The sequence below is a fragment of the Pongo pygmaeus genome, chromosome 16 (assembly GCF_028885625.2).
Source record: "Pongo pygmaeus isolate AG05252 chromosome 16, NHGRI_mPonPyg2-v2.0_pri, whole genome shotgun sequence".
Taxonomy (NCBI): Eukaryota; Metazoa; Chordata; class Mammalia; order Primates; family Hominidae; genus Pongo; species Pongo pygmaeus.
The window spans coordinates 73,641,337-73,664,129 of NC_072389.2; the positions used below are offsets into that span (position 1 = coordinate 73,641,337).

The 22,793-nt window shown below is 36.0% G+C and overlaps 1 protein-coding gene across 3 annotated transcripts in view; it reads left to right on the forward strand.

Moving 5' to 3' along the window:
• PIAS1 (protein inhibitor of activated STAT 1) overlaps positions 1-22,793 on the forward strand; it is a 129,795-nt gene that overhangs the window by 88,201 nt on the left and 18,801 nt on the right. For all 3 annotated transcript variants that reach the window (XM_054451157.2, XM_054451161.2, XM_054451160.2), the window contains exons 6-8: positions 78-212; positions 7,096-7,201; positions 18,276-18,349. In XM_054451157.2, coding sequence (XP_054307132.1) covers positions 78-212; positions 7,096-7,201; positions 18,276-18,349 — 315 coding nt within the window. The remainder of the gene's footprint in view (positions 1-77; positions 213-7,095; positions 7,202-18,275; positions 18,350-22,793) is intronic.

Sequence of the window (22,793 nt, forward strand, 5' to 3'; positions counted from 1 at the left end):
GGGGTTTTTTCTTAAGGAATGGAAGTCAAAATGATTGTGGAAATAATAAGTATAAATAAATTATATTTCATTTTTAGGGTTACCTTCCACCTACAAAAAATGGCGTGGAACCAAAGCGACCCAGCCGACCAATTAATATCACCTCACTTGTCCGACTGTCCACAACAGTACCAAACACGATTGTTGTTTCTTGGACTGCAGAAATTGGAAGAGTAAGTAAATTTTTGTTTCTACCAGATTTTTGTATTATAAGGAGGGGTTAATCACCATGCCTACCTGAATTTATATGTAAATTATGTAAAATGAGCTGCAAAAGGATTTATTTTTGTCTCACAATGAATTTTCAACATGTTTCCATTTGAAAAATGGGATTATGAAGTATCCAGTGTTTTATAACCTGGCCCTTTTATTCTACAATTGATCATAAATGTCCTCCTGTATCATCACATGTTCTTCTGCATTATTTTAAGTGATGATATCATATTCCAATATGAGTATGCCATAAATTTGCCTGTTACCTACTATTGAGCATGTTACTTGATTTATTGATTGATTCATTGGTATGTCAAAGAACATTTTGAAGACCATCTTAGTAGCTATAACTTTGCATGCATATATGATAATTTCCTTAGAGTAAATTCTCAGAAGTGGGATTGCTGAGTCAAACAGCATACAGAATTTTAAGAAATTTTGTGTACATTGACAGATTACCTTCTCCAAAGATGTTGTACAAATTTATTCTCTGACTTTCAGTGTTATTTGTGTGCTCGTTAACACTATTATCTTCTTTGAAATTTTTACCAATTCTATTAGGTAAATAATGCTACCACTGTGTTTTAATTAGTACTTTTTTCATTATTAACTGAGATTGAATATGTTTTATATTTGTGATTACATTTTAAAACTGTATCCGTGTCTGTTTCTCTATTGCTGTTTTTGTTATTGATTATGAGATCTTCATATAGTAAAACTTAACTCTCTGTTTCATGTTACAAATATTTGTTTCCAGTTTGTTGGCCTTTTATTTTTATGTTATTATTTAATATGCAGAATATTATTAATATTATTTAATATTGGCCACACAAAGTTTTTGTGTAGCCAAAACCTAACCAGTTATTTCCTTTATATAGTCTTTTCTCGTCTCCATCATGCTTTGCCTATCTGCCCTTCCCAAGCTGTGGAATTATTTGTTTATTTTCTTCTAGACTTCTAAGGTTTCATATTTTACCTTTAAATATTTAGTTCATATTAAATATATGTGTGATGTGAGGTAAAAATTGCTTTCTTTCACTTTTTAAATAGCTGGTTCTAACACTAACTAAATAAATGTTGATTTTGAAGCCACCATTGTTATATATTTAATTTTTACATATCCTGAGTGTGTTTCTGATCTTTTTCTATATTGTTTCTTAGTCTAACATTCTTTTTTTGGGACAGTTTTCATCATATGAACTCATATGTATCCACCAGTTCATTTGAAATTTATTGAATGCTTACCATGTGCCATCTACTATACTCAAAACTGGCAGTACCATAGGGAGGGAAAAAAGTTCATTTTCATGAGGCCTGTGATGTAGGGGCCTGGTGGACACATACAAAGAATGTGAACTTACTTATAAGTACTATAAAAGAGAAGCACATGGTGATTTATTTTACAGTGTATCAAAGGGCACTTTGAACGAGAGAGAGCAGTCAGGGAGGGCTTCCCTGAGGAAGTAGTGACTGAGCCAAGAGCTGAGAAGAGAGTTGGAATCAGGTGAAAGGTTTAGAGGAAACTACCCACACAACAGCCCAGTGGTAGGAGTGAGCCTGGTTTTTACAAGAAGCTGAGAGGGCTTCACTGACTAGAGTGCAGAGAATGGGGGAAGAGTGGTATATGAGATGTGGCTAGAGGGGTAAGATAGGACTAAACCATTCAGGGCATTGTAGGTAATGTTAAAGTTAAGGATTTTCTTTTTCTTTTTTTGAGACAGAGTCTCACTCTTGCCCAGGCTGGAGTACAGTGGCACGATCTCGGCTCATTGCAACCTCCATCCCCTGGGTTCAAGCGATTCTCCTGCCACAGCCTCCTGAGTAGCTGGGATTACAGGCGCCTGCCACCGAACCTGGCTAATTGTTGTATTTTTAGTAGAGACGGGGTTTCACCATCTTGGCCAGGCTGGTCTTGAACTCCTGACCTTGTGATCCACCTGCTGTGGCCTCCCAAAGTGCTGGGATTACAGGCATGAGCCACTGTGCCTGGCCAGGATTTTCTCTTGTTAAGCAGAAAGTTTATAGTGCTGTATTTCTTTTTGGAAAAGATCACTCTTTGGAGTGGTAAATAGTTTAAATGGAGGCCAGAATCGTGCAGAAGGACATCTCTTAGGAGCCAGCTCTTGTGGAAGTATTAGTGAAATAGTATCTTTGTCTAGAGTGGTGGCAATAGAAATGGAGGTAAGTAGGGGCATCTGCAGGATTGAGTGATGAATTGAAAGTCGAGGGCTAAGAGAAAGGGAGATGTGACTGATGAGTCCTTGGTTTCTGGGTGGGTAGCTAGGCGAATGATATTGCTGCTGAGATAGAGGAATCACTGGAAAAGGACTGAGTGTGGGTGTGTTTTGTTTTGTTTGTTTTGTTTTGTTTTACTTTGAAGAATGGGCATTGGAGGACAAGATGGAGGAAAATTATGAATTTACTTTTGAAACTTTTGAGTTTGAAATGCCTGTGAGACATCCTGAATAGGCAGTGGGGCAGATAGGCTTAAAGGATACATTTGAGCTAGAGGGAAAAAATGTGTGAGTCATCTGCATATTGGTAGTTATTGGAACCACAACTGGCAGGGCTGACATTGATTCTCCTGCATTACCTTTTTTTTTTTTTTTTTTTAACATTCTTTCTTCCAGTTAAAGTAGAATTACTTTATCATATTTCTTTTCCCCCCTCCTGTACCCCATGTGCACATCTTTCTGAGAATTTGGATGAGATTTCTTTAAAGTTATAGATTAAGTTAGGGAGAATTTATTTACAATATTTAATATAACCATTCTAGGAACTGTATTTTCAAATCTTCTTTTATGTTCCTCAGCAATTTAATAGGTTTCCTACAATTCCTGCATATTTTTTGCTAATTCCTATGTTGGTTGTTGTTATTACTGCTATTATAAAAAGAGATCTTTATATTTTCAAAGAATTTATTTATTGTTGGTTTACTTAAAAACTACTTATTTTTAATACTTATTTCATAGCTAAATTCATATATTGGTTCTATTAGCTTTTTAGATGATTTATTGGTATTTCTATTTTGACAGTTTTGAGTTTGAGGTATGTCATATAAATTATATTACCCTAATACTTTTGTCATTTATTTCTTGTTCTACTACCTAGAACTTTGTAAACAGCGTTAAACAATGCAGGCACTAGTGGGCATATTTGACTTCCTCCTTATGTTAATGAGAATACTGCTACTGTTACAACATTATTATAATGTTGCTATTAATTTTGATAGAACCTTATTATATCAATGATGTATTTCTATATTTCTCTTACTGGATTTTTTTTTTAGAAATGGATTTTGAATTATATCAAAATTCTTTTTGACATCTCTCAGGGTTATATTTTTTTTCCTTTAACTCATATGTCACCATTAGGTTTTTAAAATCCTTTTAAATATTTTATTTCTAGTGTACCTTGGAGTTCCCTTTTTCTTCCTTTTTGAGGAAAGTTTTGAAAATGTTTTGTTTTTGTGTATGAAAAGAATAGCTCACCAAGGAAGAAGGGGAGTGTTTTTGGTGAAATAGGAAAGAAGTCTGAAACTGTAGGAGAGGAGGGGAATATGGCTACTGATAAAAAGCACCAGAGGAGAGGGGGATATACTCTTCCATAGGAAGGCTTTCAACTACAAAGATTTGAAGACATTTTTCTGGGGAAGTAAAACACTAAATCAGCATTATTTTCCAAAGCCCAGAAAATAACTTAATAGATTGTTTTAAAATTACTGTTTTAATTCAGCTTGTGAAGATATTCTGAATAGTTCATGTAGAATATCTTACTATTTTGCAGATACTTTTGTGTAATTAGTTGCCAGTGAGAAATGTTGCAACTATGTCTTTTCAAATGAAATAAATAGGAGAGCTAGTATAGCGCCTGAAAGAAATAAGTGAGTTATATTGTAACTTCTTGCTCTACCTCAGGGTAATCACTGCTTTTAGCATTTATTAAACTCTCATTATTTGTAGAGAAATTATTTAGATGTAAGTTGAGTATTCCTAATCTGAAAATCTGAAACCCAAGATGTTCTAAAATTCAAAACAGGATGCTCAAAGGAGATACTTGTTTGAGCATTTCAGACTTCAGATTTTCAGATTAGGGATGCTGAACTGGTAAGTATAATGCAGATATTCCAAAATCTGGAAGAAAAAAAAAATTCGGAGTCCAAAATACTTATAGTCCCAAGCATTTCGGATCAGGGATACTCAACTTGTACTAGTGTAAGGGGCACATAATGAATAGAGTATATTTCAGTTATAGAGAAAGTATCTCGTGAACTTGACAAATAATTTTTAAGACTTTTGAAAAAGCAATAGACAAAAATATCAGTATAATATAATATAATATATATCAGTAGTTGGAATTAGTATTTGAAGGATTAGCAGGAACAATAAAATACTGTCTACCTAGAAAAGAATCTCTGTCACTATTAAGCTTTGGTGGGTTTTTTTTTTTTGCTGCTGAACCTCTTTCATATGATGTAAAAATTTCATTTTATATTACCAGTACAAGTGGCATTTGTTAATACCGCATTCTTTTTGCTGCTTTTACTTTATTTTATTTTATTTTTCTATTTGGGTACATGTTTCAACTAGAGTGAGCATACCTTTTCACTGAACTTGTTGCAGTTTCTGCTTGATCTCTTCTTAAATATTTATATAAAGCCTTAGGGTAATTCCAAGTTCTGAAGATTCAAGTTGTCAATACATAGTTTCACATTGTTAATTAGCATTTCTCCAGTTTCTATCATACTTGAAGCATTAAGCAAGTAAATAATAATGGTGAATAAGATTTTTTTCTAAAAGAAGCTTTTCAGTTGGGCCTGGTGACTCATGCCTGTAATCCCAGGACTTTGGGAGGCTGAGGCAGGCGGATCACTTGAGGTCAGGAGTTCGAGACCAGCCTAGCCAACATGGTGAAACCCCATCTCTACTAAAAAAAAAAAAAAAAAAAAAAAAAAACACAAAAATTAGCTAGATATGGTGGTACACACTTGTAGTCCCAGCTACTTGGGAGGCTGAGGCAGGAGAATCACTCGAACCCGGGAGGTGGAGGTTGCAGGGAGCCGAGATTGCGCCACTGCACTCCAGCCTGGGTGACAGAGCAAGACTCTGTCTCAAATTAAATAAATAAATAAACAAAGCTTGTTAATGCTATATCAGATTAGTATGTTGTATGCTCTAAAATTTAGGAAATTTTTTTTTTTTTGGGTGGAGACAGAGTCTTGCTCTGTCACTCAGGCTGGACTGCAGTGCCGCCATCTTGGCTCACTGCAAGCTCCGCCTCCCAGGCTCACGCCATTCTCCTGCCCCAGGCTCCCAAGTAGCTGGGACTACAGGCGCGTGCCACCACACCCGGCTAGTTTTTTGTGTTTTTAGTAGAGACGGGGTTTTACCACGTTAGCCAGGATGGTCCCGATCTCCTGACCTCGTGACCCGCCTGCCTCAGCCTCCCAAAGTGCTGGGATTACAGTCATGAGCCACTGCTCCTGGCTGGGAAAATTTTAATGTTACTTGTTCCTCATTAATGTGAAATTTATTAATGAAGGTAAATAGCTTTTTTGACACTTCTTTTTCCTCCCTCTCAGAAAATATGTAGCATGTAAACACACATAGCTTTCCGAACTTTAAATAAAAATATGACCTTCCAGAGAGTATTGTAATATATTTTCTGTCAAAAGAGGGGAGTGCATTAAGTTCCATGTCTTAATATTCCCACCCTTTTCCTTTGGTTTCTAGTGTCTGCTCTGTCATCAAGCAATTGCCTAATCATGAGCAGATTGCATAATCTTTTTGTGCCTCAGTTTCATCAGCCCTTCACTTAGAAAAATACCTATCCTACCTATGTCTTAATAGGCCTTCTGCAAAGTTTAAATGAAGTAGGCAGGGTATGTTAAGAATGCTTTGAAAAATGTGTGTAGCTATAAAATACAAGATGGCAGCAATTATTTTCCTTTTACTTCTTTTCAAGTCTCTTGATCTTCCTCTTGATCCCAGCACCAAATAGAAAGTCAATCCTTCTCATTTAGATCTCCTTCCTACCCTTCGTGAACCTCAGCCGTCTTTTCTTTCTCTTATCCAACCATGTACCTTCGCTTAGTCTTAGCTTGTTGATTAACTGGTTTTTTTTGGTTTTGGTTTTTTTTTGTTTTTGTTTTTTTTTTTGGTTCCCTTCTACCTCTGTCATCTCTGGGTAGTCTGTCTGCTGGTAATGGATATTCATCTGTTCATTTGCCAAACCAGCAGCTTCTCTTTGAAAACCTTCTTTAATAGTCCCTCTGCTTGTTGTGATAATGGCCCAAGTATAATCTTTTCAAGAACTAATTGAAGGCATAGAGAAAGGTTAAAAGGTATAAATTAGGAAGCCCATCTCATTTGTAATTTAAAAAAAAAAAGATACTATTTTAGATATATCTGTTACCTACCAAATATGGTTTATAGCTTTGACACCTTATTGTCTTTGGCTTATACTTAGTCTTAACAGTATTCTTTCATGTAAGTGCCTTTAAATTCATTAGCTTCAAGTATAGGTAATATTAAATCCAGGACAGACCTGGGTTTAAATTCTAGGTTTGTTACTTGAAAATTGCAAAATTAGGGCAAGTTCTTTTACTTCTCTGTACTTCAGTATCCTCATCCATAAAAACAGGTTTATGATCATCTCAGCAGCTTTTTGGTCAGGATTAAATGAATTACTGTTCATGAAAACACCTAAGACAGTGCTTGACACACAGTAGGTGTTTTAAGAAGTGTTAGTTTTCTTTCCCTATCATGGTGAGATTAAAATAGATGTACTATTTACTTACATGTGTTGTTTGTTTTCTACATCTTTTTTTTTTTTTTTTTCCAGAACTATTCCATGGCAGTGTATCTTGTAAAACAGTTGTCCTCAACAGTTCTTCTTCAGAGGTTACGAGCAAAGGGAATAAGGAATCCGGATCATTCTAGAGCTTTAAGTACGTATGATAAACTTATTTCACTTATTCAGCTAACTATTTTGTTAAAGGTTAGAGTAGTATTTTCTCAACTCAAGAAATTTTAGAATTTGTTTATTCACTGGAGCTTGTTGTGTAGAGGATTAAAAACACTGAGAACCTTCTGAACTTGTAAAACAAGACCTTAGAGTAGTTCTAATATCTTTGTCATGAGCTATATTTTATAATCTATATTTTACTAATCTTAACTTTGTGAAGTCAGTGCATGAACATGAAAGAATATTATTCTACAACTTCATAAAATCAATGTTTAAGGAATTCTGGGAAATGGGAAGGGCATCTTGGCATAAATTTCAAGCAAGTTATTTTAGGTTGGTGGTTTATCCAGGAAAAATGTACAGAATTATATCATGACCTCACCCTGCATTTATAAAGTGAGGAGAGCCAGTGGGGTGGTAGAAATAATAATTCTGCCATGAATCAGTTGTATGACTGTGGACAAGTAACGCTGCTCCTGAGTTTCATCTTCCTCATCTGTAACAAGAGGTTTATGCCATGTGATTTCTAATGCTTCTGCAAAGTCTGGGTTCATGCATGTGAATTACTGGTGGTTTGTTTTGATATGTTGAATTTGAGATTCAAGGTCTTCAAATGGGGCTGTGCTGACCTCTGTTTTTAAGGGTTAAGGTCAGAGGGTTTGGCCTTTCCAAGGAGGTGAACTAAGTTCTTCGTTTATTCGTTTATTTGTGAGAGGTGGGGGCTGAGTGGATTTAGGAGTGAGGGCTGGGGACTTAGAAACAAAACTTTTATAGGCAGGTGTTAGATAGCTATCCTTTAAGGACTTTTGATGTGAACTGATTAATGAAGCCCATTATCAGATTTGTACTTAGGAACACTCTGGGGGAAAGAACTAAGATAATAGCAGCTTTCCTTTTGTAGCATAGCTATTATCCCTTTCTGTGACTTATTTCTGTGCCAGAGTAAAAAGATCCCACTCCCCTGAATATCAGTATACCCTTAATAGTTCATTGAAGAATTTTTCTGTATTAAAATGGTCCTTTAAAAATGCAGCTAATCCTGCATCAATGGGAGTACACTTTGGACTAATGCGTCTGTAGGCATGCATTGACAGATGATGGAGACCTAGAAGGATAGCACTGATTTGGGATCTGCGGGAGTGGTGGCACCATTTGGCAGGGATAAGAAGATGGTAGGGATCCTGAAAGAAAAGACAGACATCTGCCTTGAAGGAGAGTATAAGATAACTTGTCTTCTATCACAATCTTGCTGAAGTTATTCCTGGTCATTCTACTGAGAATTTTCTTATTTGCCTCACAATACTAGAATCTCAGCCGGTCAGAAAGCAAAGAATTATGTGAGCCTGTATGGAAGAGGGAATACCAAGAAATAAGGCAGATAAAGTTATTTTATTTAATAGTAACAGCAGCAACAACAATGATAGGGCCAACTGTCTTTGCTCAAGCTGTTAATTCTTCTCCGCTTGTAGCTATAGCACCACCTGGAGGGAGAGTGGGAACGTGAGTCTGGAATTGAATTATTTTATTTTCTCCGAGAAACTACTATTAGCTACCATTAAGCAACAAAAACTGTTTAGTTCAAAAGCTATTTCTACTCTGATATACTGATGGATGTGGAGAATAATTGTACACTGGATGAGATTTTTGTGGAAATTGATACCTTACCTTACTTACTGGCCAGGGAAGCCAATGGAATATTAATTTGGATCCCACCAGTAAGAAATTTGTTGTAATTTACTAAAAAACAGGTTATCTACCTTTACCTGTATGCTGCCTGTAAAAGAAAAAAAAAAAAATTTTCCCAACAAATTATGTAATTAAAATTCTGTTTACAATAACTTGACAAAAGGAAATGTCAGGGATTTTAAAAGAGTCAAATTACTTACAAATATGTTCTTTGTAAGTCATTTTTAATAACATAAGTACTTCTAGCAAAGTTTTAGTAGTCAAGCCACTCTTATGTTCTTGAAAGAATAAAGTTGGTATTATTTAGACTTTTCACAGAGAAATCCGTTCTCTGAATCATTTGATTTAGTAGGATTTTGTCTTGCAGTTTCTACCTTTGTGTAGAGTTGTCCTCTCACAACTATCAAAAACAGTCTTTTACCAAATCTTAATCAAGTTTCTTTCTCCTCTTCCTTCTCCCTTCAGCGGTTATTTCAAGCCTCAGCTATAATCTAATCAAACACTATCCCCTTCTCTCAGCACTCTGCCAATGCACGAAAATTGGGGCTACAAGACATGAATTACCTAAACCACCCATTTCTTCCTTAATCTCAGTGCCACCATAATTACTTTTTTAGCTTATCTACATTTGTGCCCAGTCCTCACTTTATTCCCTTCAGTGTCAAGAGGAAATGTCCCTTTCCCTGCTCTAAGTTAATCTTTTATTCATTTATTCTTTTCATTCAACAAATTGTGTTAACAGTCTGCTGTGTTCCAGGCACAGGAGAATATAACATTAAACAAGACACATACCATCTCTGCATCCCCCAGAAGTTTGCAGTCTGGTAAGAAAGACAGGCGTTAAATAATTGCACAAGTCATTAATGAGTTAAAGTTTTGACATGTGCCTTGAAGAAGATAGATAGGGAACTCTAGAGGTACAATAGGGGAACATAGTCCTCTCTGGTATTGTGATACTTAAGGCAAGATTATAAGTATGAGGAGAAGTTAAGCTCCAAGATGGGAACAGAGTATGCCAGGAGAAAAGGCCAGTGCAGCTGGAATAGAGAGAGCCAAGAAGGGCTGGGTGCAATGGCTCACACTTGTAATCCCAGCATTGTGGAAGGCCGAGGCGGGTAGATCACTTGAGGTCAGGAGTTCCAGACCAGCCTGACCAACAGAGAAACCCTGTCTCTACTAAAAATGCAAAAAAATTATCCTGGCATGGTGGCATGTGCCTGTAGTCCCAGCTACTCGGAAGGCTGAGGCACGAGAATCGCTTGAACCCGGGAGGCAGAAGTTGCAGTGAGCTGAGATCACACCACTGCACTCCAGCTTGGGCAACAGAGAGAGACACTGTCTTAAAAAAAAAAAACAGAGAGAGGGAGAGAGCGCCAAGAAGGAGGGTGACCAGAGAGTTGGACAGGTATAAGTTGACATAGACGATATGAAGATAAAAGATAGAAAACCATTAAAAGATTTTTAAGCGGAGGAGTAAATGACATGATTACATTTAGACAATCTGATTCTCACTTTGAAGACTAATCAAAGGAAGGCAAGGCTAATGCATTGAGGCCAGTTGAGAACCTGTTTGTAATAGTATACGTAAGAGATGATAATGTCTTGAACTAAGGTGATAGTGGTAGACAGAAGTTGACAGTTTTGAGAAGCATTGAAATGGCATTGACTGTGTGTGTGGAGTGATGAGTCCAAGGAGGAGTTCTAAGCTTCTTACTCAAGCACCAGGTAACATGGTAATGCCATTTACTGAAATGGAAAACTGTGTTGAAAAGATCAGATTGCAGGGGGGAGATCAGAGTGGACTCTTAGACTTGTGGTGTTTGAGATGGGATGAGACATCCAGGTAGAGATGCTTGGTAACAGTATTATGAGACCTGGCTCCCTCATATATCTGCTCTTTGTCCTGTGTTTTCAGTTCCTTCCTGTCTGCAGGCTTTTTCTGTCACTCTATGCTGTCAAGACTCTTTTGTCTTTTAAAAAATAGGAAAACAAGCTCCTCTATGGATAGAGCTCTGTGTTCCTCCTGTTGTTCTCATCCTAATTTTTGTGAGAGTAGTCTACACTTGCTCTTTTTACCTCCTCACTGCGTCTCATTATGGTCTTTAACCCTCTATCATTCCACTGAAGTTGCTCTTTCAGATGTCACAAATGATGATCTGATTGCTAAATTTAAAGTGTATCTTTTCGGTTTTCATCCTGAATACTTCTGCTGCATTTGATATGAACCACTTTCTCCTTGAAATTCTCTCCTTTCTTCTCTGACCATATCTTCTCAATCACCTGCCTTCAATGGATTATCTTAGGGAAGCATTCTAAGTGTTGCTGTTCCTTGGAGTTTTATCTTGGGCGCACTTTTCTACACACCCTTATGGTTTAAAACTAACACCCACCCCAAAATACATGTCTTCATCTCAGACCTCTCCCCTGCGTTTCAGACTTATATAGCTAACTACCTTCACCTAAGCATTTCACTGGTTCCTCAAATTCAAGTATTTAAAACTGAACTCACCAACTCCTGTCAAACTTACTCCCTAAATATTTCTCAAATGTACCTTCTGTCTATCATGCTATCATTGCCCTTGTTTAAGCTCTCATATCCTGCTTTTATTTTAAAAACCATTTTTAGACAAAACATCCCTCTCCTTGACTCCTTTTTCTATCTCCTCTGGTAGCCTCCTAAGTGATTTATACAGATCTAAAATCTTACCATTCTCATTCCCTTGCATTTCATGGCTTCTTAACACCAAGGGAATAAAAATTGCAAGTATGTTAGCATGACACATAAACTTTGCATGATGTGGCACCTGCTTATTACTTTCCAGGGTCGCCTGTATTCACTCTTCTTTTCAAACTTTCCATGATGTGGCACCTGCTTTTTACTTTCCAGGGTCGCCTGTATTCACTCTTCTTTTCATACTTCACATTCCATTCCAAAAATATGGAACTCTTAGTAGTCTTTCTTCAGTGCTTTAGTTTTGTGCTCTATGCCTCAAAACTCCCCTGCTGCCTCCTCTGCCTAATGTCGTTATCCTTTGTTTCACTTTTTTCCAGGAGGCATCCCAGAACCCCCAGAATAGATGAGTTGACTTTTGGTTAGCTTCCTGAACATACTCCGTCAGAGTGCATTAGAGATGATCTCACTGAGCATCTTTACCCTCTCCTAGATTATGAGTTCTTTGGAGGAGGAATTTAATCTTATTTTTTTCTTGAATTCCTATTGCTCAGCACAGTGCCACATACGTAGTAGATCTGCATATTTTTGAAGTAAACTGATGAAAAGACATCTACAAAAAAAAATCAGGTCTTGGTGCCTGTTTCTTTGCTTATAAAATGAAATGTTTGATTGTTTTCAGCCTTAAAATTTTAAAAGGCTGAATTAAAATAACCTGATATCAATGAAGGATAGAAATTATCTTAGAATAATAACAACCCTAGAACAGCACTAATAGAACAATCTGTGATAATGGAAGTGTTCTCTATCTGCACTGTCCCATATGGTAGGCACCAGCAACATGTGGCTATTGAGCACTTAAAATATGGCTAGTTTAACTGATGAGCTGAATTTTTTATTTAAATTTAAATACAGCGTCATGTGATTAGTGGCTAACTCCTGTAGCTCCTGACAACAGGGATTAAAAACAAGATTAATTCTACTCCCCAAATCGACTTATTGGGTAAAACAAGATTAATTTTAAATGTGACTAGCTGTAACTTTATTATAGTCATATAATAAAATACTGTTAACCACTGCAGATCACTATAACAATGTGAAAACTTTAACTCCCAGAGAACTTCCCACATGTTGACTGATTACTGCAGGACAAATATTATATGTCTTATTTTTATTTTTTATTCCCTTGCTCACAAGAAATAAGTGCTTTTACTTTTACTTTATTTTTTCTTCATACTTTCTTATGATTAAATATAGCATAGTGCTTTTCCCCTCCGTTTTCTCTCTTTCCGTTGAGAAAGTTTATTAAAGTATAATTTATAGGCAATAAAAATTCCTTTGACAGATGTATAAAATCATGAACCATTGCCACAATCAAAATATAGAACATCCTTTACCCCAGAAAGTTCTTCTGTGGCCTTTTGCATTCCATCCCATCCTTTTACCATTGATGCGATTTCTGCTCTGTAGTTTTGTCTTTTCCAGAATGTCAGATAAATGCAGTCCTACAATATGTAGCCTTTTGCGTCTGGCTTCTTTCACTTAGTATAATGCTTTCGAAGTTCATCCATGTAGTTTGTTCTTTATTGCTGAGTAGTATTTCATTTATGTACTATAATTTATCCATTTGATAAATGATGGACATTTATTCATCTGATAAATTGATGGACATTTGGATTATTTCCAGTTTTGCAGCAATATGAATAAAGCTGCTGTAAACATTTACATTTTGCATATGGATACCTCAGTTTTGTAGACATATGTTTTCATTTCTCTTGGGTAAATACCTAGGAGTGGGATTGCTGGGTCATACGATAAGTATATATGGAAAACAGTTTGGCAATTTCTTTTAAAGTAAATATACCATTTTTGCATTCCCACTAACAATGTGTGAGATTTCAAGTGGCTCCACATCCTTACCAGCATATGGTATCATCAGGCTGCTTTATTGTAGCCATCGTGGTTGGTATGTAGTGGTATTTCATTGTGCATTTTTCTGATGTCTAAGGATGTTAAGCATCTTCTCAGGTGCTTATTTGCCATTCTTATAGCTTCTTTGATGAAGTATCTGCCAAATCTTTTGCCCATTTTTTAATGTCATGCTTTTGATATATTATGAAATCTTTGCCTAATTGAAAGTCACAAACACTCTCTTCTATTTTTCTTCTAGAAATTTTATTGTTTGAGCTCTTGGATCTAGGTCTGTGATTCATTTTGAGTTAATTTTTGTATATGGTGCAAGGTGAGAGTAGAGATTCATTTTTTCTCCCACATAGATATCGAAATATTCCAACAGCATTTGTTGAAAAGACTGTCTTTCCTTCCATTTCATTACCTTGGCACCTTTATCAAAAACCAATTGACTATAGATGTATAAATCTATTTCTGGACGTTATTCTTTTCCATTGACCTGTATGTCTATCCTTATGCCAAACGAGTCTTAATTACTGTAGCTTGATAGTAAGTCTTGAAATCAGTTAGAATAGTTAGAATTCTCCAACTTTGAAATCAGTTAGAATTCTCCAACTTTGTTTTTCTTTTTCAGAATTGTTTTGAATATTGTTAAGTCCAGTATGTGAAACAATACATGGTGACCAAACAGAATTTATTTCTGTAATATGAGGTTGGTTTCAGCTGAAATATAATTCACCTTCTCAACAAACTAAAAATGAAAAATCATATGATCATCTCCAGAGATGCAGAAAAAGCACTTGGCCAAATTCAACATCCATTCATGATAAAACTGTCAGCAAAATCGAGAAGGGAGCTGCCTCAGTGTAATAAAGAGTATTTACAAAAAGTCTACACTGCAGCTGATATCATCACTAATGGTCTAAAACTTGAATGCTTCACTCCGAAGATTGAGAACAAGGCAAGGATATCTGCCCCTAGCATTGCCCTAGAGATCCTAGACAGCACAATAAGATAAGGAAAAGTTTTAAAAAAAGAAACCAACACACAGGTTAGAAATGAAGAAATAATTATAGTCTTTATTTACAAATGACCTTATGGTCTGCATAGAAAAAGATCCCAAAGAATCTCCAAAAAAGCTACTAGAAATACTATGTGAGTTTAGCAGAGTTAAAGAATGCATGGTCATTATACAAAAACAAATTGTATTTCTGTTAGTAATGAACAATTGGAAATTGAAATTCAAAAAAGATTTTACAGTAACATCTAAAAATATGAAACACTTAGGGATACATCACACAAACTATGTGCAAGATTTGTATGCCGAAAACTACAAAGCATCATTGAGAAAAACTGAAAGAAGACCTGAATAAACGGAGAGATATATCTTGCTAAGAGATCGAAAGATTCTATTGTTGTATGTCAGTTCTCCAAATTAATCTGTAGAATTAATCCAGTCTAATCAAGATCCCGGTAGGACCTTAAAAAATACCTTTACAAGAATAAATGGACTAGGATTGGGTCTGTAATGGCAAAAGAGAAGGCATAGGTTTTTTTTTTTTTTTTTTAATAGAAATTGGCACACATTCTAAAATAATTTCAGAAAATTCTCCCACCTCTGAGAGAAAGTGAATATATAAATCATGTTTTAAGTAACAATAGCTAATATTTATTGAGAATAATATTAGGTTATTTTAAAACTTTTTTTGTTGCCAGCATGGTGGCTATGCCCGTAATCCCAACACTTTGGGAGGCCAAAGTGGGCAGATCACCTGAGGTTGGGAGTTTGAGACCAGCCTGGCCAATATGGTGAAACCCTGTCTCTGCTAAATACAAAAATTAGCCGAGCCATGGTGGCACACACCTCTAATCCCAGCTACTTGGGAGGCTGAGGCAGGAGAATAACTTGAACCTGGGATGCAGAGGTTGCAGTGAACCAAGATCTCACCACTGCACTCCAGCATGGGTGACAGAGTGAGACTCTGTCTCAAAAAAAAAATTTTTTTTTCTTGTGGTTGTTGAGACAGGATCTCACTCTGTCACCCAGGCTGGAGTGCAATGGCAGCAATTTCAGCTCACTGCAACCTCTGCCTCCCAGGCTCAAGTGTATTTTGAAACTTTTTATGTGTATTAACTCAATCCTTAAAACAGTTCTGTGAGGTACTATTATTGTTCCCATTTACCAGATGATGTAACAGGCATAGAGAGGTTAAGTGACTTAACTGAGACTAAATTCTAAGCTAGGCTATCTCTAGGTCCTATGCTCTTAACCACTACTTTATGTTGCCTCTCTTATTTTGATTTATTTTCTAAGCACTAAACACTGAGCTTTGTTTTGTATAAGGTTGATACTATGATCTATAGTATTGCTTCATTTAAGTGGAAATTTAAATATGCAAAGTTCAAAGTCAGTTACTATACCCATTGCTTGCTATGTCTATAAAGGGTGCTGGTGGGATGGTTGGTGAAGGCATGTAGAGTGGTTATTAGTCAGGGTTCTCCGGAGAAACTCAAGGAGGGGAAGGAGAGGGAGAGAGGAAAAGGAGAGAGAGAGAAATGAGAGAGAGTGAGTTGAGAGGAGATGTATTAGGGGAATTGGCTCACATGACTATGAAGGCTGAGAATGCCCATAATAGATAGGCCATCAGCAAGCTGGAGAACCAGCGAAGCCAGTAATATGACTATTGAAGTCCAAAGGCCACAGATCCAGGAAGCCAACTCTCAATCTAAGGCCAAAGGCCTAAGAGGGGTGAGGAGAAGGGCTGATATGGTGGTACAAATCCCAGAGTCCCAAGCCCAGAGAACCTGGAATTCTTTCTTTTTAAAGATGGGGTCTCACTGTGTTGCCCAGACTGGTCTCAAACTCCTGGCCTCAAGCAATCCTCCTACCTCAGGTTCCCAAGTAGCTGGGATCACAGAAGTCCAAAGGCAGGAGAAGGGTATCCCAGCTCAAGGAAAAAGAGAAAGTGAATTTATTTTGCTTTCCTCTGACTTTTTGTTCTTTCCATGCCCTCCAGCTGATTGGATGGTGTCCACCAAGATTGAGGGCGGATCTTCCTCACTCATCCACAGACTGACACACCAGTCTCCTTTGGAAACACACTCACAGACACTTTCAGAAATTATGCCTTGCCAGCTATGTAGGTAGCCCTTTGTTTAGTTAGTTTAGTTGACACCTAAAATTAGCCAATACAGTGAGTAATCACATTAGAATTCTATTTGCATGTTTATTTCATATGGCGATTATTTGTTGCCTTTAACAAAGATACTACTTTTTAAAGTCATATTTATAAGAAAGGATTGACTAAGATTTGGTGTATAATGACAAAGGCATACTTTTTGTAATTATATATGGTATTCATTAGCATAGTGTTATAACTGTATTTTCCAAACTAAAAACCAGAAGTCGTATGCCTTTTTTGTGTGTCAGGAGACAGCCTGTGAAATACATTAAGACTTTGAAAATTTGGAATTTCCAGGCCATGAAATGACTTTTTAGTCTGGCATTAGAATCATATCTGGAGCTTTTAAAAAACTACCAATTGGTGTCCCTCTTTTCATTCTGATTCAGGAAGCTCTATAGGTAGGTCTGATGTGCACCTTACTTGAGATCCACTAATTTATGGAAATAGTTGGATAGGCTATCCAGGATTTGGACCATCTAAAAAAACCCAGACTAAAATCCAGGGGACTGTGTTTAATAAAGGTAGGATTTCTCATAAATGGTTATCAGAACAGTAGACTCTGAAATTGTAACTTACCCAAGTACTTCTCCCACTCTTCATTTTCTTTTCTATATGGTGTCTATCTGGTCACACTTAGTTGTGCCACAGCTCAGAACTTCTGTTGACTGTGTATACAGCTACCCAACTTACGGCCCCTTTGTATAATATAGACTTTAAAGTTATTATGGGACAGTTTCTAAAATTGTTGGACTATTACATATATGTATTTCCTGTCTAACCCCCTATAATGTTTTTTCTTGTTACTGTTATTGAAGTTTTCAGAGGTAACAGCTCAGGTTTCCAGATGAGAAGTATAAAGAGTCTTTTATATCAGACTGAAAGAGAATGAAAGAACAGCCTTGGAAAAGTAAAATTACTAGTGTCTCCTCCCTTAAGAACCATAAGAAGTTTGAAGTGAAAAGACTTAAAGATTATCTAGTGTGGGTTCCAATTTTACTACAAGTAAAATTAAGCTGAGAAAGGAGGATTGACTTGCCTAAGAGGGCACAAGTATTTTATAGAGAAATAGATTAAAATTCAAATAATTGTATAGTTAAAAAAAAGAAATAGGACTCTTTTCATAATTTAAAGTTTGAATTAAGCTGTTTTACAGTAAATGTTTTTATTTTCTGAGCTTTCAAAAATGTATAAATGTTATTCTTATTATTAATGTCCTTGAAAATAGAAGAGCCCAAATAATATTAGTCATAGTTTAAAAGAAAGAAAACCTTGATCCGATATCTTAGAGTTATAAAAGAAAAGGGATCTACCATTAGTTGAATATGTCAACATATTAGAGAAATTTCTCTCATATTGCTGCAGGTTTTTGTCCCCTGAGTGAGAAATAGGAAATTTATAGGAAACATAGTCATTCTACAGATAAACAATTGTTTTCCATCCTTTGCTTATAGAATTAAAAGCCATATGGCTGTTTTTATCTTTCCATCCAATTGATTGGGAAATAATTGAGCAGATTTGTTTAAGCTTTTTATTAGTAATGCTCCAGTAATGTATCTTTAATAAACTTACTCTGTTTGCTTTTTTTCTTCTTCAATGAATATCAGTTAAAGAGAAGTTGACTGCAGATCCAGACAGTGAAATAGCTACAACCAGCCTAAGGGTTTCTCTACTATGTCCAGTAAGTGTTAACTATTACTTGCTTTCCAGAAAGTTTAACATACATTTTCTCTTTTTATTAAGTATTTTTACTATTTGAGAAATTCTGTTTACTTCTAAAATATGTCCACCATTGTTACAGTTTATGAAAAGTGGAAAGACATCTAGGCATTGCATTTGGGATCTAAACAAGTCTTTAAAAATGATCTACTCTTAGTAAGACATATCTAAATATGGCCTGTGATTAATGACCATCTCTCAGGCTCAAGTGTAAAATCTCAAAATAAGAAATGTTTGTTGTCTCAGTGTATTTATAAAAATTTTACATTGTTTATTTTTATTATTGTTATTTTTTTGAGATGGAGTTTCGCTCTTGTTGCCCAGGCTGGAGTGCAATGGTGCCATCTTGGCTCACCACAACCTCTGCCTCCCGGGTTCAGGCGATTCTCCTGCCTCAGCCTCCTGAGTAGCTGGGATTATAGGCATGCGCCACCACACCTGGCTAATTTTGTATTTTTAGTAGAGATGGGGTTTCTCCATGTTGGTCAGGCTGGTCTTGAACTCCCGACCTCAGGTGATCCACCTGCCTCGGACTCCCAAAGTGCTGGGACTATAGATGTGAGCCACCGCGCCTGGCCAAAAATTTTACTTAAGATAGTACCTTTCTGAGTAAAAATCTAGCCATGATTACCCACACATCTCATTTAACCATTTTGCCAACAATGACTACATTATAACAATTCACCAATTAAAAACTTCTGTTCAGCCTAAATGCTGAATTTGTTATACCTATAAAAAAACCTTGAGATATTTTAAGCCAGAAAATGAGATCAGAATCAATCATTTTCATGAAATAAATATATGGTCCCAAGACTTAGCCAAATTATTAAATCTGTAAGGGAAAAGGTCTCAAAAAAAAATGTTACACTAATCTGATGTTAGGCTCATTGGTAGGGGTGGTGGTTGAATATGGCCATGTGAAAATATGTTAAAAATTAATAATAAATTACCTTGACATTTTGGTTGCTTTTTGTTCTATAATTAATCAAACTAATCATATTTAAATTGGGGAGAAAGAATGAAAGGACACATCTGTTTCCTGATTTGTCTGATTGTTCAGACAGGCCTGATATTGAAAGCTTTTGATACTGAGATCCTATTAATCTCAGATGATGGTGAAGTTACTGTATTCTTAAAGAAACAAAGAATTTAAATAGAAATTAAATGTTATTTGTAATTACAAATATTAGTCTTTTGTAATTTATGAAACTTCAAACATATGAAAAAATTAGATCACGAATTAGTTTCTGTAAGTTATAGAAAAAAATACAATGAAGTTAATTAAAATCATCAAATTGTATCATTGTGTGTATATCCTTCTATTCCTGTAACGTTCATTTTTATTCCTTTTTATAATAAAGCCAATTTTTTTCTTGTGAAAAATATTTTGACTGCAGGCTTTTTATATTAGTGTTAAAAATTCTTTAAGTAACCAGGTAAATGTTATAACAGCCTAGGTTGTAAAGGAGACTGGTGTGGGTTTTTGTGTGTGTGGTTTTTTTGTTTTTTTATTTTATTTTTTTCTTTTCATGCTTAGAAAAATGATTCACAGACTGGGGAAGTAGAGGGTGAGAAAAAGACAAATTTTTTTTTTAAAGAAAAAGGTAAAAAGATGTATATTTATTCTACCCTCTTTCTCCGAAACCCTGATTTATCCGTTCCCCCATCTGTTGTTCTTTGCCGCCTCATTTTGTTGTAAAACACCAATTCAGAAAATACGTTTAGAAAAGTACATACACTTCATTTTCCATTTAAATCACTGCAAAAAGTATTGTTTTTCTGCAATCTCACTTAAAAGTGTTTATAGTTGTACTAATATATATGATGCTTTATGTTTAACACATATATGAAGCATTTATTCATATAAATAAGCACAACAATATAAATCTTTGAAGTTTTATTTGTGGAACTGTGTTTTAATTCTGTAGTGCAGGTGCTCATCTCTGTATTATTAGAAACTATTAATCACATTTTGCTCTTTGCACCTTTATTTATTTATTTTCTTTTTTTGAGACAGGGTTTCACTTTGTCACCCAGGCTGGAGTGCAATGCTGCCATCTCAGGTCACTGCAGCCTCCACCTTCCAGGTTCATGCAATGCTCCTGCTTCAACCCCCCAAGTAGCTGGGACTACCGGCATGTGCCACCACACCCAGCTAATTTTTGCATTTTTTTTGTAGAGACAAGGTCTTGATATGTTGCCCAGGCTGGTCATGGACTTCTGGCCTCAAGCAATCCTCCTGCCTTGGCCTCCCTTGGGATTACAGGCATGAGCCACCACGCCTGGCCAGCAGTTCGTTTTAAATTGACATCTGCTTTAAAAATTCAGATTATAAAACAAAACAACTATATATGTATATTTTGTGTGTGTGTGTGTGTGTGTGTGTATGTGTAAAATGTATAATTATAATACTTTCATGGGTTTCTATTTGGCTAAAGGGATAATCCCTTACAGTTATTCTGAAATAGTAAGATCATATATTTTAGGTATGTTTTTACTCAAAAATAAAATTTAATAATACCTATATATCAAATTTATGGGATAATAAAAGAGATTTGTTCTCTTTGAAATATGTAAATGTGATGTCTTACTGTGCATTACAATTGCCCTTGTTGTGATGTACAGAGCTCAAAATAAATGAGTTTCTGTTGTCTCTGTGCCATTTAGCTAAAGACAACAAAAATAATTAAAAATGTTTTTACACTTTGGGAATTTTATGGTTCTGATTTATTAAAAATAGAGGTGGAGGAATCTGAAAAGCTGCTTTGTAAACCCAAATACAAATGATGTGGAATTGATAGAAGAAAAGAAGATAAACTCTGGAAATGTATTTATGAAATATTTATTATTGTGAAAAAAAACTTGTGAAATTATTCTTTTTGTTTTGTTTTGTTTTTGAGACAGAGTTTTGCTCTGTCACCCAGGCTGAAGTACAGTGGCCAGATCTTGGCTCACTGCAACCTCCACCTCCCAGGTTCAAGCGATTCCTCTGCCTCAGCCTCCCAAGTAGCTGGAGCTACAGGTGCACGCCACCACGCCTGGCTAATTTTTTGTAGTTTTAGTAGAGATGGGGTTTCACTATGTTTGCCAGGCTGGTCTCAAACTCCTGACCTCAGGTGATCTGCCTGCCTTAGCTTCCCAAAATGCTGGGATTACAGGTGTGAGCCACCACTCCCAGCCTTTTTAAAATTTTATTTTTTTGAGACAGAGTCTTGTTCTGTTGCCCAGGCTGGAGTGCAGTGGTGCGATCTCAGCTCACTGCAACCTCCACTTCCCGGGTTCAAGCAATTCTCCTGCCTCACCCTCCTGAGTAACTGGTATTACAGGTGCCTGTCACCACGCCCAGCTAATTTTTGTATTTTTAGTGGAGATGAGGTTTCACCATGTTGGCCAGGCTAGTCTGGAACTCCTGACCTCAAGTGATCCGCCTGCCTCAGCCTCCCAAAGTGATGGGATTACAGGTGTGAGCCACTGTGCCCAGCTGAAATTATTTTTAATGTCACACTTTTTCCTTTCCTTTTGCAAGGAAAAAGCACGTTTTATTGACATTTTTAGGGCTTTTTAAAAATATAAGTTGGTTAAAACTTTTATCTAGAATGTTTTCTCTTGCAGCATCATCAGTTACTAATATAGATAGCACTATTATTGTAAAGCTAGTGGCATTAGAAAACACATTTTGGAGTTAAAGTGCTTATTTGCAAATAATGCAAACATAATTTGTGTCCTATAAAGGGAAAGGAAGAATTTGTAATCACAAGATGAAGACGTTCAAAGCTCAGCTTCTCTCCTGATACCAAGTTAGAGAAAATCGATATCTGTTTTTCAGATAATTATTTAGAATTTAGTGATTTTTTTAAAAATCAAGAATATGAGAATTATCACATAATAGTTATTTTATGATTCTAAGGCATTTGTGTGACAGCTAATAATGCATTTGAAAGTGAACTTTTGCTTTCATGTACCCATTTATGTCTTTCTTGTACCATTTCTGTGTCAGCATTCCTTAAAAACTCTGTAGGTCACCTTGTCAGTATAGCTGAAGATAAAGGCTTGAGAGTTGCTCTCTTGCCTAAAAGATATGAACTGACAGCTGGAGATCATGGGGTAAAGGTATGTGAGATGAAGGCCTTTGGAAAACAGCTGCTTTTCAGAGTATAAATTTCATGGCCTATGGCTTGGATTCTGAAACAATCTTTATTTCTTATCATCTTATCTGTTGTTTTCATAAACGATCAGAAGTAGTCTGATAGTTCTGCAGTTCATAAATCTTGTGCACTATTACTGTATTTCTCTAGAATTTTTAGTCTGGTTTCTCTACTTAGTATTAAGGCAGTAGCAAAAGTACCTTATAAAATAGGAATTTGTATTTCATAGATAAGTTAAGGTCTGACATAAGATATAAAAAC